The following is an 18822-nucleotide window of genomic DNA, read 5'->3' as shown; positions in this document are numbered from 1 at the left end:
AAGTCACATCCCAAGGTATTGGGTGTTAGGACTTCAACATACATATTTCAGGGGGATGCTATAACACCTTTCACCCTTTAATAATGTGAAAGATGGCAGGGAGAATGTTGAAGCAGTTTGTCAAGGAGGTTTATTTTTGGGTTGCAGACATAAACCTTCATGGATAAAGTAGGAGAACTGACATTAGATGTTTCATCCAATCATCTCACGTGTGACCAAAACAATAGATGAAACTGTGGAAGGTCTCTGCTCTTTATTTCTCTGCCCTACCTCTGGACCTATAAACTTGCAGCCATCTCTTCATTCTTCCCTTTCTCCCATCTTGCTCTTTCAGCTGGAAAAGGCAGGAGTCAGGGCTAGGGTCCTCACAGGCAGACACCATCAGCCGCTCCCCAGGATCATCCTGACAGCAGACTGAGCCACCAACTTGAGTTAAAAAAAAAACGGTCATCTTCTGTTCCATTATATTCCTGTCTTCTGCATCCCTCTTCACTTTATTGTACAAAGAACCTACTCTTTCTGTTAGCATCACAGAAACTCAGTGATGGATCAGCAGTCAGACTCTACTTGGCTTCACCAGTCTTCAGCCAAGTGGCTATCTCAGTAATGTCTGCAGAAGCTTTGCTGTTAAGGATGAGATCAGAAGCAGGAGACCACAGGTGGATTTACAGAATCCAGGTGAAGTTGTCTGCTCCACTGGTTAGGAGAATCATAGTTTGATCAAATAAATGAGGGAAAAGTTATGTGATTAATGTTGAAAATAGGAGTATGTTTTAGCTGGAGTGTTACCAAGCCACTTTGGTATAAGATCTTCTGTAATTTTACTGTTGCTGTCACTTAAACGCAATAATGAAGACTGTATCCATGAGAAAGAGATGATTTGCAAAAGTTGCCAAAGCTTTAGTCAGATTACGTAAGCAAAGTTCAATGTTTTAGCCAAACTAGAACTATTGGAATAGGCAATTTTCTTCATGAGAGTTTCAGAATTTTCCTTGTCTAGAACTGGAAGCATTCTAGGACACGTGGTTTCTTCTACTTTTTGTCTTGGACCAGTTCCTTTCTACTTCCTAGCATCTAGTGAGTGGAAAAAGATCATTGAAATCTGACATGAATTAAAGCAATCAAAGCTCCCTTAAACAATGTGTAAAGGAGGCAACTCAATTTGGGGGTCTTATTTTACCCAAGCTTACTCCTCTTTGCTCTTCATTTGCTTCAACAAGAGAGCGGTAAATCTGAGGAGCACTAGGGAATCAATCAATCCCTCTGACCATCTCTTTCTGCCTCTTTTCTCCCTACCCAATCTGCTTTGCACAATTTTAAGAGCAATTCTCTGAATCACTCATTTAATTATGTTATTCCCCACTGTCTATTATAAAATGCAGAATGCTTAATCTGGTACTCAGGTCTTCAGCACTCTTGCATCAATCTTTTTTATGCAGTTTCTTTTACCTACTATTATTCTGTTTGAACCATTCTGCATGCCTTTCCCTAAACAAGCCTTGTGTTTTCCCACTGATCATGCTATTCCTGCTGCCTGGAGTGCCTTTTTGTACAATGTAAATTAAAATTCATCCATCCAACATGCCCGCCTCCAACTCCTACTTACTTCATGAAAACCCACTGGCCATGCCATCCACAGAATTACTGTCATCACTTTGAACTCTTGTTACCTGCAGATAGCTTGTCATTATGATTATTTATATGCCAATTTATACAGGCTAGATAATGGAGAGCAGGAGCGACGTCTCATGTGTTTGTATCACCTGCAGTACTGACATGAAGTTTTTATTGAATGCTTACTGAGTACATTGCTGAATTAATATATAATGGTGTTAATAAGATTAACGTTAACTTTATTCATTTCCTTTTTGTCTCCTTGTCTCTTTTTCTCTCATTTCTTTCTCTTTCTTGCTCAACACAACTTTGTTCATTTCTTTTTGTCTCTTTGTCTTTTTTGCTCTCATGTATTTTTCTCTTTCTTGCTCAATACCCCTCTTTTCCCCTTGTCTCTACTCCTTTCCTGTCTCCTCTTTTTATCTGTTTTCCTTCTCTGTCCTGTCCCCAGGGGAAATGGAAGAACTGGAAGCTCTCTGGCTCACTGGCATTTGTCACAATGAGAAGAACGAGGTCATGAGCAGCCAGCTGGACATTGACAACATGGCTGGGGTCTTCTACATGTTGGGCGCGGCCATGGCTCTCAGCCTTATCACCTTCATCTGCGAACACCTTTTCTATTGGCAGTTCCGGCATTGCTTTATGGGTGTCTGTTCTGGCACGCCTGGCATGGTCTTCTCCATCAGCAGAGTAAGTGTTTTGATTTAAATGCCTGGATCTTGTTAGGGACCACTTAGCCTAGCACTGTGAGAAGCAGAGAGACCCAAGAGGACATGATCTCCAGCCCCATGTTGCTCAAGCAAGAAACCACATCATGTATGTTTCCTCAGGAGTTTGTGTGATATGATTTCAAGTGGCTCAAAAAAGTGGGTGATACTATATTTCCTTCAAGAAACAGCTTTCTGTGTGGGATTTGGGCATTTGGTTCTCTAAAGAACTGGCAGATGATCTGTCAAAATTGAAAATTTGGCTTTTTACCAAATGCCTTTCATCACCATTAGTTAGTTTTGTATAACTTGTATTAATTATCTAATCCTTTAAAACCATACATTTTTACTTAAATAATAATGTGTAACATCTCTCTCTTATTCTAACATACAAAGGTATATCTTTTTGTTGTTGTTGGGTGTTTTTTTTTTTGGTATATTATTAGTTATTTCACTCTATGTTTTAACCATGTGTGGGTTATGGAGAGTTAAAAAGAGCTTAGCAGAACCTTCAGAAATAATTTCTGACTCATAAGAAATTTACATTCCAGAAACTTCCCTAGTTGGAGCAAGAGTAAAACTCTTAGGTCATTCTTTATTTAGGTCTCCTCTTCATTCCTAGTTCAAAATGAGACATGAGGAAGATAGTTTTGTGTATGAGCAGAAGGTCACAGGGAGAAGTTTTTTAAAAAAGTGAGCTTCTTTTGATTTTGTTAATAAAGTAGAGAAACTAATTTGTGAGAAGTGAACTCAAATGTCCTTTTAGAATGCAGGTCCAGGTTCCAGATATGGCCAACTTTGACTCAAATGGAGTTCTGTATTAATGAGAAATCAATTTTCTCATTAAGTTATTTCATCATCTTTTCATCATTTTCCTATCAGCATTTTACTGATAGAGAACAATTTTTCCATTTCCTCTCGGCTGTGAGTTAATTCAGGCTATCGAGTGAGCTCAGAACAGGAGGATGGAACTTGGGGTGGTGATGATCCCTGAGCCATGTTGCTTTCCTGGTAGCCCTTCCCTAAGATCTCAGATAGGGGGAATGTGAGAAGTTTTGGGAGTTGGTGATCTGTAATAAAACCCCACTGATAATCCTTTGACACAATCAATGCGTCTATAGAGGAAAAAAGGCTTGGAATTTTCTCTTGATCTCAATCAGGAGGGGTTAGGAGGAGAACTGGGAAAGTGGAATAACCTTACCTCGAAGATCTTCTATGTTTCTGATGTCCTGGGGGACAATGAGACTTACCTTGTCTAAACCTTTCTTCTTTCCCATTTAGCTACGATTCTTCTTCTAACCTTCTCCCCTCTCATTCCCATTCACTGGGACAACTTCCCTTTCCAAATTAGTCCCATTTGTTGTAATGATGCAATTCAAACAACCTCTTTTCAAATACTTTCCCTAGCCAGGGAGAAAAGTTCCAAGTTTGTCCACCTTTCCAGGTAGGGAGCAAGATGTGAGCAGGAGGTTGCCTTGACTTTAGAATCAAACATACTGACCCCTCCAGGATCCTAGTCCACCCCCTCTCCTGGACGGTGTCCTTCAAAGCGCTGTACAAGGAGCTGTACACAGGGAGCTCTCGATCAATACTAATTTGTTAAGATGTTAATTATTGATGATGATAGTGAGTAAGTATAAGGAGGAAAACAGGAGCTAAAGAGAGAATAAATGAGAGAATTCAACAAGGGAGTTATTTATTCCTATTGAGTACTGAATATTTGTCCCAATTCTTCCCTCCCACGGTGTAGAACACAGCAGGAGAAAAATCCTTCTTTGACCCCAGGGCTTCCTAATTCTCTCTCTCTGTGAATTTTGTGCATGCTTGGCTCAAGAAGAAAATTGCTCAGCTGTTATTTGGTGACCAAAATTCTAAAACCTGCTTAAAATTTGTCAGAGCTGGAAAAGAGTGGCAATTGTGAGTTATTGAGCTTCCCTGTGCTTTACTGCCAGCCAGGAGTGGCCAGCCACGGCAGAGCAACCTCAGCGTCCATAGAGCACGGCCATTTATCTCCAGGAGGCCGACGATACTTTTTGCTATGGGTGGATATCATGGCCTCATTTTTAAGATGTGAAAATCTAGGCATAGAAAACCAAGATAAGTCAACAGTGAAGTTGAGGCAAAAATGCCATATCTTACAATTCCAGTCTCTTTACTCAAGTTATTGGTGTGGCCATGCCTCCTCTCTGATGGCCAGATCACTGACCTCAGCTCATGACATGACAATTACCAAATTCAGGACTTATCAATTAGGCAAGCTTCTAGCCAGATTTTTGAATATATTAAACTATTCACTTCATGCTTTCCCTGATGTTTTCTTATCCAGTTGGGGCAGTTATTGGTGGGAGAGTATTTTTTGTGGTCATTTTTAGCCTCTCTGGAGACCTAACCTGTCCCCCATTCTTGCTTCAGGGTATCTACAGCTGCATCCATGGGGTGGCCATCGAGGAGCGCCAATCTGTAATGAACTCCCCCACCGCAACCATGAATAACACACACTCCAACATCCTGCGCCTGCTGCGGACTGCCAAGAACATGGCTAACCTGTCTGGCGTGAACGGCTCCCCACAGAGCGCCCTGGACTTCATCCGACGGGAGTCGTCCGTCTATGACATCTCGGAGCACCGCCGTAGCTTCACGCATTCCGACTGCAAATCCTACAACAACCCGCCCTGCGAGGAGAACCTCTTCAGTGACTACATCAGTGAGGTAGAGAGAACGTTCGGGAACCTGCAGCTGAAGGACAGCAATGTGTACCAAGATCACTACCACCATCACCACCGGCCCCATAGCATCGGCAGTGCCAGCTCCATCGATGGGCTCTACGACTGTGACAACCCACCCTTCAGCACCCAGTCCAGATCCATCAGCAAGAAGCCCCTGGACATCGGCCTCCCCTCCTCCAAGCACAGCCAGCTCAGTGACCTGTACGGCAAGTTCTCCTTCAAGAGTGACCGCTACAGTGGCCACGATGACTTGATCCGCTCCGATGTCTCTGACATCTCAACCCACACTGTCACCTACGGGAACATCGAAGGCAATGCCGCCAAGAGGCGTAAGCAGCAATATAAGGACAGCCTGAAGAAGCGGCCGGCCTCGGCCAAGTCCCGCAGGGAGTTTGATGAGATCGAGCTGGCCTACCGTCGCAGACCGCCCCGCTCCCCTGACCACAAGCGCTACTTCAGGGACAAGGAAGGGCTACGGGACTTCTACCTGGACCAGTTCCGAACAAAGGAGAACTCACCCCACTGGGAGCACGTGGACCTGACCGACATCTACAAGGAGCGAAGTGATGACTTTAAGCGCGACTCGGTCAGCGGAGGAGGGCCCTGTACCAACAGGTCCCACATCAAGCACGGGACGGGCGACAAGCACGGCGTGGTCAGCGGGGTACCTGCACCTTGGGAGAAGAACCTGACCAACGTGGAGTGGGAGGACCGGTCCGGGGGCAACTTCTGCCGCAGCTGCCCCTCCAAGCTGCACAACTACTCCACGGCAGTGACGGGTCAGAACTCGGGCAGGCAGGCGTGCATCCGGTGTGAGGCTTGCAAGAAAGCAGGTAACCTCTATGACATCAGCGAGGACAACTCCCTGCAGGAACTGGACCAGCCGGCTGCCCCGGTGGCGGTGACATCAAACGCCTCCACCACCAAGTACCCTCAGAGCCCGACTAATTCCAAGGCCCAGAAGAAGAACCGGAACAAACTGCGCCGGCAGCACTCCTACGACACCTTCGTGGACCTGCAGAAGGAAGAAGCCGCCCTGGCCCCTCGCAGCGTGAGCCTGAAAGACAAGGGCCGATTCATGGATGGGAGCCCCTACGCCCACATGTTTGAGATGTCAGCTGGCGAGAGCACCTTTGCCAACAACAAGTCCTCAGTGCCCACTGCCGGACACCACCACCACAACAACCCCGGCGGCGGCTACATGCTCAGCAAGTCGCTCTACCCTGACCGGGTCACGCAAAACCCTTTCATCCCCACTTTTGGGGACGACCAGTGCTTGCTCCATGGCAGCAAATCCTACTTCTTCAGGCAGCCGGTGGCAGGGGCGTCGAAAGCCAGGCCGGACTTCCGGGCCCTGGTCACCAACAAGCCGGTGGTCTCGGCCCTTCATGGGGCCGTGCCAGCCCGTTTCCAGAAGGACATCTGTATAGGGAACCAGTCCAACCCCTGTGTGCCTAACAACAAAAACCCCAGGGCTTTCAATGGCTCCAGCAATGGGCATGTTTATGAGAAACTTTCTAGTATTGAGTCTGATGTCTGAGTGAGGGAACAGAGAGGTTAAGGTGGGTACGGGAGGGTAAGGCTGTGGGTCGTGTGATGCGCATGTCACGGAGGGTGACGGGGGTGAACTTGGTTCCCATTTGCTCCTTTCTTGTTGTTTAATTTATTTATGGGATCCTGGAGTTCTGGTTCCTACTGAGGGCAACCCTGGTGACCGGCACCATCTCTCCTCCTTTTCGCAGTTCTCCCCTTCTTCCCCCACGCTCTGTCAGCTATTCCTGTTCCCATGAGATGCTGCTATGGGCCCTCTCAGCAGGGGAGGGTAGAGCGGAGAAAGGAAGGGCTGCATGCAAGCTTCCTCCTGGTGTAGAAGAGCTCCTTGCCATCCTCTTTGAGTGAAGCTGGGAGAACCAAAAAGAGGCCATGTGAGCACAAAGGTAGCTTTTCCCAAACTCATCTTTTCGTTTAGGTGAGGAAGCAAAAGCATCTACGTGAGACCATTTAGCACACTGCTTGTGAAAGGAAAGAGGCTCTGGCTAAATTCTTGCTGCTAAGATGACATCTGTCTAGGAGTCATGTGCCAAGCAGAGGTTGGGAAGCCATGTGTGTTTATATATAAGCCAAAAAATGCTTGCTTCAACCCCATGAGACTCGATAGTGGTGAACAGGAACAAAAGGTCATTGGTCGGGAGTGGATTCTTGAACAAATGGGAAAGTAGATTATGACAATGTCCCATGGTGCCCTGGAGGCAAGAGCAGCTGGCTTGTGCATGCATGTGTGTTCATGCACACGTGCACCCACGTGTAGTCAGGTGCCTCTGGAAAAGGCAACCTTGACTCTTTGTTTCTTTCAATATTCCCAAGCAGTGTGATTGTTTGGCTTATATACAGACAGAGATGGCCACGTGTCTCCTGAATCTTGGTTGTGTCTCCCTTCATCCTTCCTGAATAAGGAGAATGAAAATTATTGAGAAAGAAGATTCTGTGGTCTAGATAAAAAAGGCGGTACGCAATCCTGCAAGAGCAAGGTACAAAAACAAGTTCTCAGTGGCTGGCAATCGTTTCAACCAGTTTGAACCTAGAACTTTCCAGGAAGGCTAAAGGGAAACAATTTTTACAGCCACGATTCTTTTGCCCACACTTGAGAGCAAAAGATTCTACAAAGCTCTTTTAAGTTTTTAGACTGTTGACTGGCCAAGATTTGGGGAGGAGCTAAGAAGCCTTTGAAGAAGCAAGGAGTCTGTATGGTAGGGTAAGTGAGAGAGGGGGATGTTTCCAATGCTTTGATCCCTTCTTACTTAACCTGAAGCTGGAAGAGCAGGCTTCTTCCCCCAAAACTGATTACAAGTGCTATGGAGCAGACAGTTAAGAGAAATGAGCTTGCCTCCATGAGTGCAGCTCAGGAGGCACAAAGAGAGGGGAGGAGACTCGGGATTGGGGGAAGGGAGCAGAGAGGGACTCTCTACCACCTCTTTGGGCCTGGCTCCCTGGCAATGTGACTTGAGCCTAGAGTGAACACTCTTGGTAGGAGCCCTTCCACCTGCCTGCAACACCTCCTTTCCCTCTCAAATTGTACCACTGAAGAATAAAAAAAAGATATATACATGTATAAAACTCCAGGGATGAGGGTACCGGCAGACCTGAGGCCCCCTTCATTTAACATTGGAAAATTGAGAAGGGAAATGAATATGTGTCACTGCCGGTCCTGAAACTTGGGGTAGGGCTGTTCTGTGGGTCAGTTCTACTGTCCTGCCATCCTCCCCTACACAGGGAGGCATCCAGAGAGCCCCAGGTCTATGTGGAAGCTTGACTGCAGGATCGCCATGTTGCACACAGGACACATAAACCAGAAAGGTGCTCATCCTCCTCTGGAAGGAAGCTGCCATGTCTCTTCAAGTCACTCCCTCCAGGGCTGCTCTTCAGCCCTGTTCGCCCTCACTCGCGACCCTTCCTCATCCTGCCCTTGACTGCTGCCCCCGACCCTCCTCCTTGATTTTTACCTCAGTATCTTTCATTTTAAAGCCAACTGAAGGCCTTGTAAAGCTTTGTTTCCTTTCTAAAATGAACGTGGGGGCAAGGGGCTGAACCTCTCACAGATCTGGAGAGAGGAGCACGGAGTGCTTTACCTTAGATAACAGGAAAGACTGAGAGAGAGGACAGAGGGTGTGAGGCACCTCCAGGAGGAAGAAGGCGAAGGGCCGTGTAAACACCGCTTCGCCCTGACTCTGTCCAGGGGTCAGGGACTCATTCCCTCATCTTCCTCTTACCTCACCCCTTTCAAACAAAAAACCAAACCAACTAACCTAGCGAACAGCAATCTAGAACCAAGGGGGCTGTTTGTCTCCGCTAGCGACAGAAATCAAGATGGTGTTTATTTCATATGTAAATATTTTGTTTTCTAATTAATTTTGTATAGATAAAGTGTTCTCTTGTGAGTATTCAGGGTGTTGGGCTGGAGGGAGTGGGGTGGGGATGGGAACGAGAGGGAAAAAGTGTTTTGTTATGGGTTTTCATTTTCCATTGGGGGAATTGTTTTGTATGGCTTTTGCTTCAGGGTGTCTGGAAAAAGTGAATGCCCATGGAGGCCATGATCCTGAAAAAGCCAGGGGAAAGTAATTTGTGTCCATCCCCCCCGCAAAAAGACCAGTCTTCTTACTGGTCTGTGAGAAATGTTCATGCACTTTGCCAGGCTTCATGTAGGGTTCAGTTTGGCTCTACGCAGACCCCAGGTCTGACTCCGATCTTCTAGGTAGACCCTAGGTTACTGCATTCCACGCAAAGACAGGCTGGTGGCATCATATCTCCTGTCAGTACCTAGGGTAGGAAAGATTCTCAAAAGGGCTTAACCAGAAATAAGGTCAAATTAAGTTCCCATTTTTGGTGTGACTGAAAGGTTTCAGAAATCTCAATCCTAAGAAATCTCCCAGCGGCCTCCTCTGATGCTGAAACAATGATCTCAGTCGTCTGACTTTTCTTCCTTAGGACCTGGGCGCTGACTCACTCCCTGCCCCGTCTCCACCCTTAGAAAACAGCCTGGCAAGCACACCTGGAAAAAGCTCCACTAACGCTACTTTTTGAAGCAAGTGATATCTGGTCACAGAGAGGTAGTGCTGGATATGTGTCTTACAAATTTGTATGCTTGCCTAGAAAAGGTGACAGGATCCACCAAAAGCTCAGTGGTGAGACGATTCCCTCAGCAAGGCTGCTGAAGTTAGTTAGGTTTAGAGGTGCGGGGGTGGGTATGTGAGCAATGGTGCCCATGGTGGCTCTTTATTTGCCTTGTCCTCATTACTGCCATCAGGAAGGTGCTACTGACCTCGAGCCAGGTGTTCATAATCTGGCCTTGGGTTAACCAGACAAATAGAACTTCTTTTCCTAGACTGTTGGCTTTGTGGAGGTTGGCAGCCTCTATCACAGGATAAAATTTCCAAATCCATTTACCCAGTATATTCACTACATTTTTTCCTATCCTCCCATTATGAAAGCTGTTAGCTGGATAATTTTATTTTTCCAAACTCTTTATTTGGCCCCAATTGGTTGCTTTTCTTCAACTGATATTTGCATTGGGACTTAGATACTCATGGTCTGCTCAAGAAAACTTACTTAAAGAAAGGAAGGCTGGGCATTGTTAAAATCTAGATGTTACTTAATTCCAGAAAAACAAGCAAGTAAAATGCATGAGGAAGAATTCAGCTATAAAAGTCCAATCTATATCACAGATGGGATGAAACAATACCCAATCCATCAAAACCGTGAGATTCCACAGATACCCTCAGGAGCACCTAATATTCCCATGTTCTTAAGAATCCATGCTTTCTCTCTTTGTACCCTCTATCATTCCCCTCCATTGCAGAAGTGGTTGGCGAGCGTGGTCCTGTATCAACTCCTTTCAGTGGCAATGCTTAAATCTCAGCATTTCCACTGACCTCAATAATCTGACCCTTGAATTTGCCTGAGTCGAGACTGTGCACACCCTTCAAAGTGATGCATGTACAGTGGACTTTGTCATTTCAAAATCTGTCACTGTGTATCCTCAGCCAGAACTTGGGAAACATCCTTCATGTGTATTCCCCTGCACTGGCTACAGCCACGTTGTGACTGAGGGGAAAATCCCAAATGATTCCATTAAATGTTGCTGGTGTCAGTAGTGCCAAAACGCATGTATGACGTGATACAGTAGGAGTCATCTGTACAGTTAAGTGACTATCAATCACCCACCCGGTCTTCTGTGGCCATCGGGAGTTGCCCAAGGGAAAATTCTCTGCAGAGTGCTGGTCACCTGCACATGTCATTAAGAACTAGGTTTCTTTGGTTCTTTTTTTTTTTTTTTTTTTGGTTGTTTGGTTTTTAGTTAGTTCAAGATTTAGGGACAGAATAACCAGATTGTTTGGACAATAAGCTTTTGGAAAAGCTAGTCCAGAACTCACTTTATTCTTTCAATCATCATTTCTCTATAAAAGCCCTGTCATTGCTTGACACCCTGTGAATGTCTGTTTTTGTATGCTAGGAATGATTCAGATGTGTGCACAAATGATGTCACTGCAGTGATATTGATGAATGCATTCAGCATTTCCAGGGATTGTGGCCATACCTTATGTGCTCTCTGAGCCCAAAGCCATATAGGAAACATATGCTCAGTAGGCTGCTACACACTACAGCAGAGCTTTTGCTTTCTTCACTTGGGTGTCAGAGACTTTTCCTCCTGTTTAAGGAGCGCTTCACGGAGGAGAAGCAGCTGAAGGTGAATAGTCACACTGGGATGGGTCTGGCCTTACGTATGCTATGTGGTCCATGGTGTGCTGAAGGTCCTGAAAAGGTCCTTCTTTTTCATTCACCACCCCACTCCAACTACTGCCTTCCCACACGGATTTGTTGCTATAGCACTGAGCTGCCTGTCATTCAAATGAAAGTAATCCCAGGAAAGGAGACATATTAAGCCATATTAGGGATTTATACATTTAATCACTGAATTTACATTACGATTCTCACTCCTTTTCCTGGGAATACATTGTGATACAAGAGAAGAGGAAGGAAGCAGAGAGCACTGAGAGCAATAGAGTAGAGAACAAGGATACAGGTTCTAGATGGTAGAGACATTTAGATCATATTTTAGCCTCCCCCTGCTTTTATTTAAGGCTCATATGACACCTAAATAGGAATCCTGGTTAGAAATTATTTTCAAATCACATGAGTGTATAATTTATGAATTTTTAAACTCAGTATCTTGTAGGACAAGTTAAGAATATGATTTTTTTCTATAGAAAATGGAAGACTGGACTGGACGTGGTGGCTCATGTAATCCCAGCACTTAGGGAGGCTGAGGCGGGTGGATCACCTGAGGTCAGGAGTTTGAGACCAGCCTGGCCAACATAGTGAAACCCCATCTCTACTAAAAGTACAAAAATTAGCCCTAAACTTAGTGGTGGGTGCCAGTAATCCCAGCTACTCAGGAAGCTGAAGCAGGAGAATCACTTCAACCCAGGAGGCAGAGGTTGCAGTGAGCTAAGATAGCACCACTGCACTTCAGCCAGGGCAACAAGAGCGAGACTCCATCTCAAAAAAAAAAAAAAAAAAAAAAAAAGACAAAGAAAATGGAAGATTGATGCTTCTCCTCCATTACATGTTACTGAGTAGGCAACTAGAAAGATCAAATTGAATTAATGATATAGTAGAAAGTTACAGTCATTGTCTGGTCTCTGTCCCAGTTTAATTAATCTTCCAATTAGCAGAGTTAGTCTATATCCTATACTTCCCACCTCTGTGGGGTGTACCCAGTTATCCAGTAAAAGAGTCACTTATGACATCAGGTGCTACTTAACCTGTGAGGCAATTCTTTCTTGGGCCTATGAGACGTTTGGGATGACACTAAAATGCAGATTAGTCAGTCTGAGAATGTCTAATATTGATCTGTATTTTAGGATTCTATTCCAGTTTGGAGGGGGGCGTGTTCCAGTCTTGTATAAAATTATAGGATATCTGAGAACATCCCAGCCTCAACTCATTCCAGCCACGTTGACTCAGTCACACAGGGGCCCTATGAGTTCTATGACTTAGAAGAGATAGCCTATCTATTCCCATGACCAAGGCCCCCACCCAAAACCTTAAATTGAAAAATCAGTGCTGCTATTTTCATGCTTTGGAGAGATCTGTGAAGTTTAGGGCCTCTCATTTACAATACTGAGGCAAGAAAACAGAATTTTTTTCAGAGTACTGGGTTAGAATAGCAATACTGGGAATAAGTGGGGAAAGTTAGAAATCATCCACATTTCTCTCTACATCTCTCAGAGCTCCACACAGAGTTTCTGGAGCTGTTTCATGCTTTGAATATAATTGCTGGTGTGATTATGAGGGTAAGGGCTCCTGAGAACTGAAGGTGAAAAGCAGAGTGGATGAGTAGAATTCCTCAGAGCTTTGGCACTCTGGTGTCTAGAATCTGTGTTTTGGCAAAGGTAAAAGAACTCAGTGCAAGAATTAAGGTACAATTAAAAAGCACAACACTTAGCCCAATTTAAACTGTTATTTTAAAGATTGGGTTTCCACACTTTAAAGCTGAACTCCTTTATCTGTAATTATTTTAGTGTTGTGATTTAGTGGGTGGAGCAGATTCTAGTACTATGCAGGAGAAAAAAGCTCTCTGGTTAAATATGTGAGTTTAATTAAACTAATGTCTATTGTGCACGTACTACTTCCCTAGGCTAGTTCTGTGAATGATATAAAAGGTTTAAAAGTGGAGTATATTATACTTATGTAGAATGTATGAATGCATAAGTATAAAATATTTAAATGTATGTATAAATAGGTATGCATACATTTCTATGATTATACATGCAAGTTTAATATTTTCTGGTTTCAGGGTATGAGTCAAAGATATCTATTATGTTATTTGAAAAAAACATTGAAGAGATTCAGATTTCCATATCAAGGCCAAACCTAGACTTCTTTTGAAATTACTGCACCTCCCAGAGCTAAAACTCTGGGATTTCCTCTCTAACCACAACCTTGAATTTTCTATGTCCTTCCTTCTTTCAAGACCTCTCTGCTGTTCTGGTCCATAAACCCATCTGTCTTCATTGACTTCCCTCTTTGGTCTAACCCTGTGTTCACCCACATTAGCAATATTCTCACTGACAATTCTTTTTTTTTTTTTTTCAGCCATCTCACTACACCAACCATGCTTAGCTAATGACATCCCTTCCCCTTGTCATTCACTGCATCTCCAAGAAGAGAAAGTCTTAAACCTATGCTGAAGAGCACAAATTGAATCCATTTAATCCCACCTGAACCCTACTCACTTGGACAACTTTTTAATTTCTCCAATGTTGACTCAGTGTCACATTCTGTATTTGTTAAATTTGTTTTATTTTTCTTTCAAGTTCATGTCCTGTCTTTCAACAGGCAATATTTCCTACTGTGTTTTCAAGAAAGTATGTGATTATTGAATCCTCACATAAGCTGTCCTCTCTGCCTTTAGATTTCTTATCTTTCACTCATCTTTTCCATCTTTCCTCCCCACAGAGGGCCCCTCTTTCCTATGCTCTGACCTCTTCTGAGCTGCTCTCCAGCCAATTGTACTTCTCTCTTTTGCATCTTCAATTCCTCATCTACTTGCAACTATCTCAAAAAATCCAATCCTACAAGCATCTCTAAAGGCAAATCTCTCAATCCAATTTGACTCTTGAATTTCTGTCCTATCTCTGTTTATCTTTTCACTTCCCAACTTCTCAAAAGGGTATTCTTTCTTTCTCCACTTTCTCACCTTATGTTCCCGGCTTCATCAATGGGCTGCACCCTACCACTCTGCTGAAACTACTCTCAGGCAACAGTCCAATGAAGTTCTTGTTACAAAAGTCAATGGCCTTTTTTCTTTACTTTCCCTGCTCTTTAGCCTCATTGACACTTAACATTGGGAGGCAATACATTCTGGTTTTAATCGTAGTTCTCTTGTCCTGTTACCTTATTGGTTCCTGCTCTTCCTCCTGTCTCCTCAGCATTGACTTGCCATGGTGTTCTGAGCTTGACCCTCTTCTCCTTATCTTCAGGCTTCTGTAGCAATCTTGGTTTTCTATGACTTCAATAACTCTTCAAATGAAGATGAATCCCAAATCTTCACTTTTGGCCCCTACCTTTTGCTTCTCCTTAATACACATACTTCTAGTCACCCTCTGAACACCCAACTTCATATTGACTTAAATATCCAAGACCATTGCTACAGACCAACATAATCACCAAGTTCCTCCTTTTGCTTAATGGCATCACCATATCTTCTGTCACCAAATTCAAGCTTTTCAGGCAGTTTTGCCTTCTCCATTTTCTTCACCCTGCATATCTAATAATTTGAAAAGGTTTCCAGTCTTCTCTTTTCATTCAGACCCTTCCTTCTAGTCTGGATTACTTCAGCATCTTTTAGCATTGTTACAATATTTTATATTTGACTCTACTCTTACCAGTACTCACTTCCTAAATATAAATCAGATCATGTCATTCTTCAGCTCAAGAAACAACCTTCAGTGGGCTTCACTTGCTGTAGTCTACCGGCAATAACTTCTTGTTACTTGACTATGTCTGTGCCCCATAATCCAGACAAGCTGAACCACATTTGTTTCAACTTTCCCTACCAGTTTGCTTTCCCACCTGCGTCTTCCCTTAAACTGTTCCCTTTGCCCAAAATGCTCTCCTTCCTATCTCCCATCTCAATCCATTCTTGAATAATAGCCATTCCCTCCATAGAAGTCTTCAAAGACCAGAACAATTCTTCACCTTCCATCCAGAAAATAATTTTAAGCATTTTATGAATGCCCTTAACACTTTCACTGTGGCTCCCTAGTGGCAGCTATCATGAACCATCTTATTTCATAGGTATTTGGTTATACATCTCATCTCTCCTGCTAGAGCATAAGCTCCCTGTGTTCAGGGCCATGTATTTTTAAATCTTTTTATCTCCTGTAGCACTAAACAGAGTGCCTTATATATGAAAGGCATTAGTAAATATTTGATATTACTATAAATTATAATTGAGAAGGAGTCACTTTATTTTGCCCATTTGTATCTGCAGTAGCCCCTGAGGATGAATCCCCCATTTCTTTCTATATATCTGCACAATCACATGTATATGCTATACGTGTACAGTTCCATGTTAATAATTATTTCAAATGAAATCTGGATTTTTCTAAGTGCTTCATCCTTTGAAATCGTTCTGGACTGTTTTATGGTTAGAAAGTGTACTTGGAGTACTACATGTACACAAACAAGTAAGTGACAGAGGGAGAAACTGTGAAGGATATTGATCAGATTTTAGGTATCAGCTTTTCAGATGCTTTGGGTAGAGCTTGTATCCAGACACTTCACTACTAAGATTGAGTCTCTAACAACCTGATCCATTCTGGGATTGGTCTGTCTGTGATCCAATATGTAGCTTCTTTTTTAACACTTGCAGTACCAAGAGAACCTTGTCAACAGTTCCAGCTCACTAATCCCACAGCCTTGTAGACCCAGGTGGTGGTCCAGTAGGACCACTGTATTTCACCACACGCTACTTCCACATTTGTGGCCTTGGAGGAACTGTTTGTGCTGGTCACCACTTTGTCTTTATATTGCTTTCCTGGGCTCTGTGGCTTCTCACCCTTTCTGAGGCTTTGTCTGCAGGGTCACTTCTCAGAAAGGGAAGATAAGAGTTGAGGTAACTGAGCATTTTACCTCTTATCTGTATATTTACAATGAAAGTAAGTTAGGATTTGAATGAGCTGGCTTAAAGAGAATCCTAGTCTCTGAACCACTCCTTTCTCTGTAAATATAAAGGGATTCATTACCTCAGGGGGAGAATCACTTCTGACCTTATGGCCGTCCAGTATCCTCTGGTCCCTATGTTCTTGGAGCCCTGTTTACCTTTCCTCCTTCTCTCTTGGATACAGGCTATACTTAGCAATCCATCATTCCTTCTAGCCAGTGTCAGTCTCTGTCCCTCTGAAGAAACTCTTGGAGCTACTACTGTTCTTTCACTTCAGCTGCTCTGGTAACCGATAACGTTCTCTTTCCTTCTCCTGGCCAGCCTTCTCTATAAATCTCATGCCATTGGCCATGAATTATTCCCCTTTGGGAGGCATCTTATGCCACTGTGTGCTAATTTAAAGCAAACTATGGAGAACTGAACTCAAATAAGTTACAGGCAGTGACAAGTCTCTTTTTCAAAAAAGTGAATGAAGTCCATTCTTCACTGAGACAGAAGTGGGTAGGACAATTATTATTGGCAAGGTAGGACAAAACTTGTGACGACTTGGAAGATATACCTAGTAGAAATTAAAATATAAGTCTAGAGAGAGAATTTTGCTTTTCAAAAGTCCTATTGGGTCTATATAGTCTTGCTCCTTAAAATGAGAAGAGTTAATATTTTAGAGCAAAATCCATTTCATTATACAATAAAACCTTTTTTTTAGCTGATGAAACAAATAATCTGGTAACAGCTGGTGGAAGGGTAGGAAGACAGCCATCCTCATGAAGGACATTCATGAATCTCATTTGGGCCAATGAATGGACCAGAATTCTAGGCATTTTATCCATGAAGTGTTCACATCGATTATTTTGCCTGCAAATACCCACAAAAGGAAAGGGAGGATATGAGGAAGGAAAAGAACAGAAAGTCTACACTGGAGCTTCCCTTTGTGTCACCATTAAAGCCAGAAGCTGACATGTGAGGCACATGGGTCCCCCTTGGTTACTGGCTTCATTGATAGGTTCAGAAAGTAGGGAACCTTGAAAGAGCAAGGCCCAGAGCTGAGATAAGTGAGGAACCTGAATGCAACCCTATGAGGTCCTGATATCCACAAAGAGGCTGGCCCTGTGTCATTCCCTTCAGACTACAGCACCCAAGGAGCCCTTGATCATCACCCTGAGCAGAGGGAGTGACTCATCACACCACCCTTACCCACAGAATGTAGGCCACCAGGCGTGACTCCATCTGTCCCTCTTGCAGGAAGAGACTCACAGTCTCTGAGATCTGACAGGAGAACAGTGTCAAGGGAAGAGGCCACAGGAATGTGAATGTGCTGAGCTGCCTGCTCCTCTAGGATACGTATATTACCGGTTCCAGAGGGGATTTTTTTTTTTTTTTTTTTTTTGACAAAATGAAACAAAACATGCCTGTCTAAAATTTCAGCCCTATTCAGAGCAGTCTTGCAGTTAACTGTCATTGTCACTGTCACATTTTAATTGTAATTGATTTTCTTTTGAAATCAATGGCTATTTCAATGCTCCCTATAGCCATGACATAAGAACCCTCTGCAAACCAGAGACCTGGCACTATATTGTCTCTGGCTGAGTTATGCTCTCAGTAGTTCACAAATTGCTCCCACATATTCACCCAAACAGCACAACTGCACAGAATTTGATCTCTTTGCCAAGAGCACCTCATGCCTATGCACCTCCCTAAGGCACACACAACCTTAACAAATGGATCCAAATTGTCAATGTCAATCATGTTATGGTAGACGAAAGTGTTCCTTTAGAATGGAATAAACAGACATATTGTAATCTATGCAGCCAGTATTTTCTCTTTTGCTCTACCTGGCTTGTGGATCATTGATGCCTCAAAGGTTGACAGAAATATTCAGGCTTCATGTGAAGGCAGCATTTTCTTTGTGATGGAACAAACCTAGTTATCCTGTTCACTGTCCTGTTTTACCCTATGGAATCCATGTGGCCTTCTAAGGGCCTATTGATGGATTGGTGCTAAGAGGATGGAGAAGCAGAAGCCAGTCCCCCGAGAATAGACAGTCCTGTTGCTTAGATACGTATTCACACATGTGCCCACATCTCTTCTTGGAAACATCATGAGCAGAGGTGGAGAGGTCTGTTCTCAATGGGAGGAACAGGGATAAGAGAATTTCTTGAGAATAGGGATTCTCAAGGAATTAGGGATAAATGCCTTCAGGGATTCAATAATTTTTCTGTTCACTCTCTCGCAGGGTCAGGAGCAGGAAAAATATCAAGACTTTATGTAGGTAGGAAGTAAGGAAGATAACAAAACATCCAGGTAGAACTCTGAGAAAAACATAAAGTAGGAAAATTACCTTTTCTTTGATATAAATGCATTTGGAAGTTAACGAGGACACTTACAGCTGGTCCCTTCATTAACTTTTCAACTCTTGCAGTCTTTACTTCTCTTTCTCAATTTATTCATCTTGAACTATTCTTATCCTGAGTTGGCTCCAAGCAGCCCACCCTCAAAACACACACAATGTTAGCATGAGAAGTTGAGTGAGCGCAGAGCTTAACACGTGCAT

At 43.6% G+C, this 18822-nt stretch overlaps 1 protein-coding gene across 1 annotated transcript in view; it reads left to right on the top strand.

The window, feature by feature from the left end:
* Positions 1 to 8884, top strand: part of GRIN2B (glutamate ionotropic receptor NMDA type subunit 2B) — a 421963-nt gene extending 413079 nt beyond the window's left edge. Inside the window, exons 13-14 of the mRNA XM_012447678.2 lie at positions 2066 to 2304; positions 4734 to 8884. Of these exons, the coding sequence (XP_012303101.1) occupies positions 2066 to 2304; positions 4734 to 6587 (2093 nt within the window). The 3' untranslated portion in view covers positions 6588 to 8884. The remainder of the gene's footprint in view (positions 1 to 2065; positions 2305 to 4733) is intronic.
* Positions 8885 to 18822: the final 9938 nt, after the last annotated feature.

Source organism: Aotus nancymaae, unplaced genomic scaffold, assembly GCF_030222135.1.
Source record: "Aotus nancymaae isolate 86718 unplaced genomic scaffold, 86718_ANA_hifiasm-v0.15.2.pri h1tg000016l, whole genome shotgun sequence".
Lineage (NCBI taxonomy): Eukaryota > Metazoa > Chordata > Mammalia > Primates > Aotidae > Aotus > Aotus nancymaae.
Note: the sequence above shows the minus strand (reverse complement) of the source record. Positions and strands in the feature narration are given on the sequence as shown.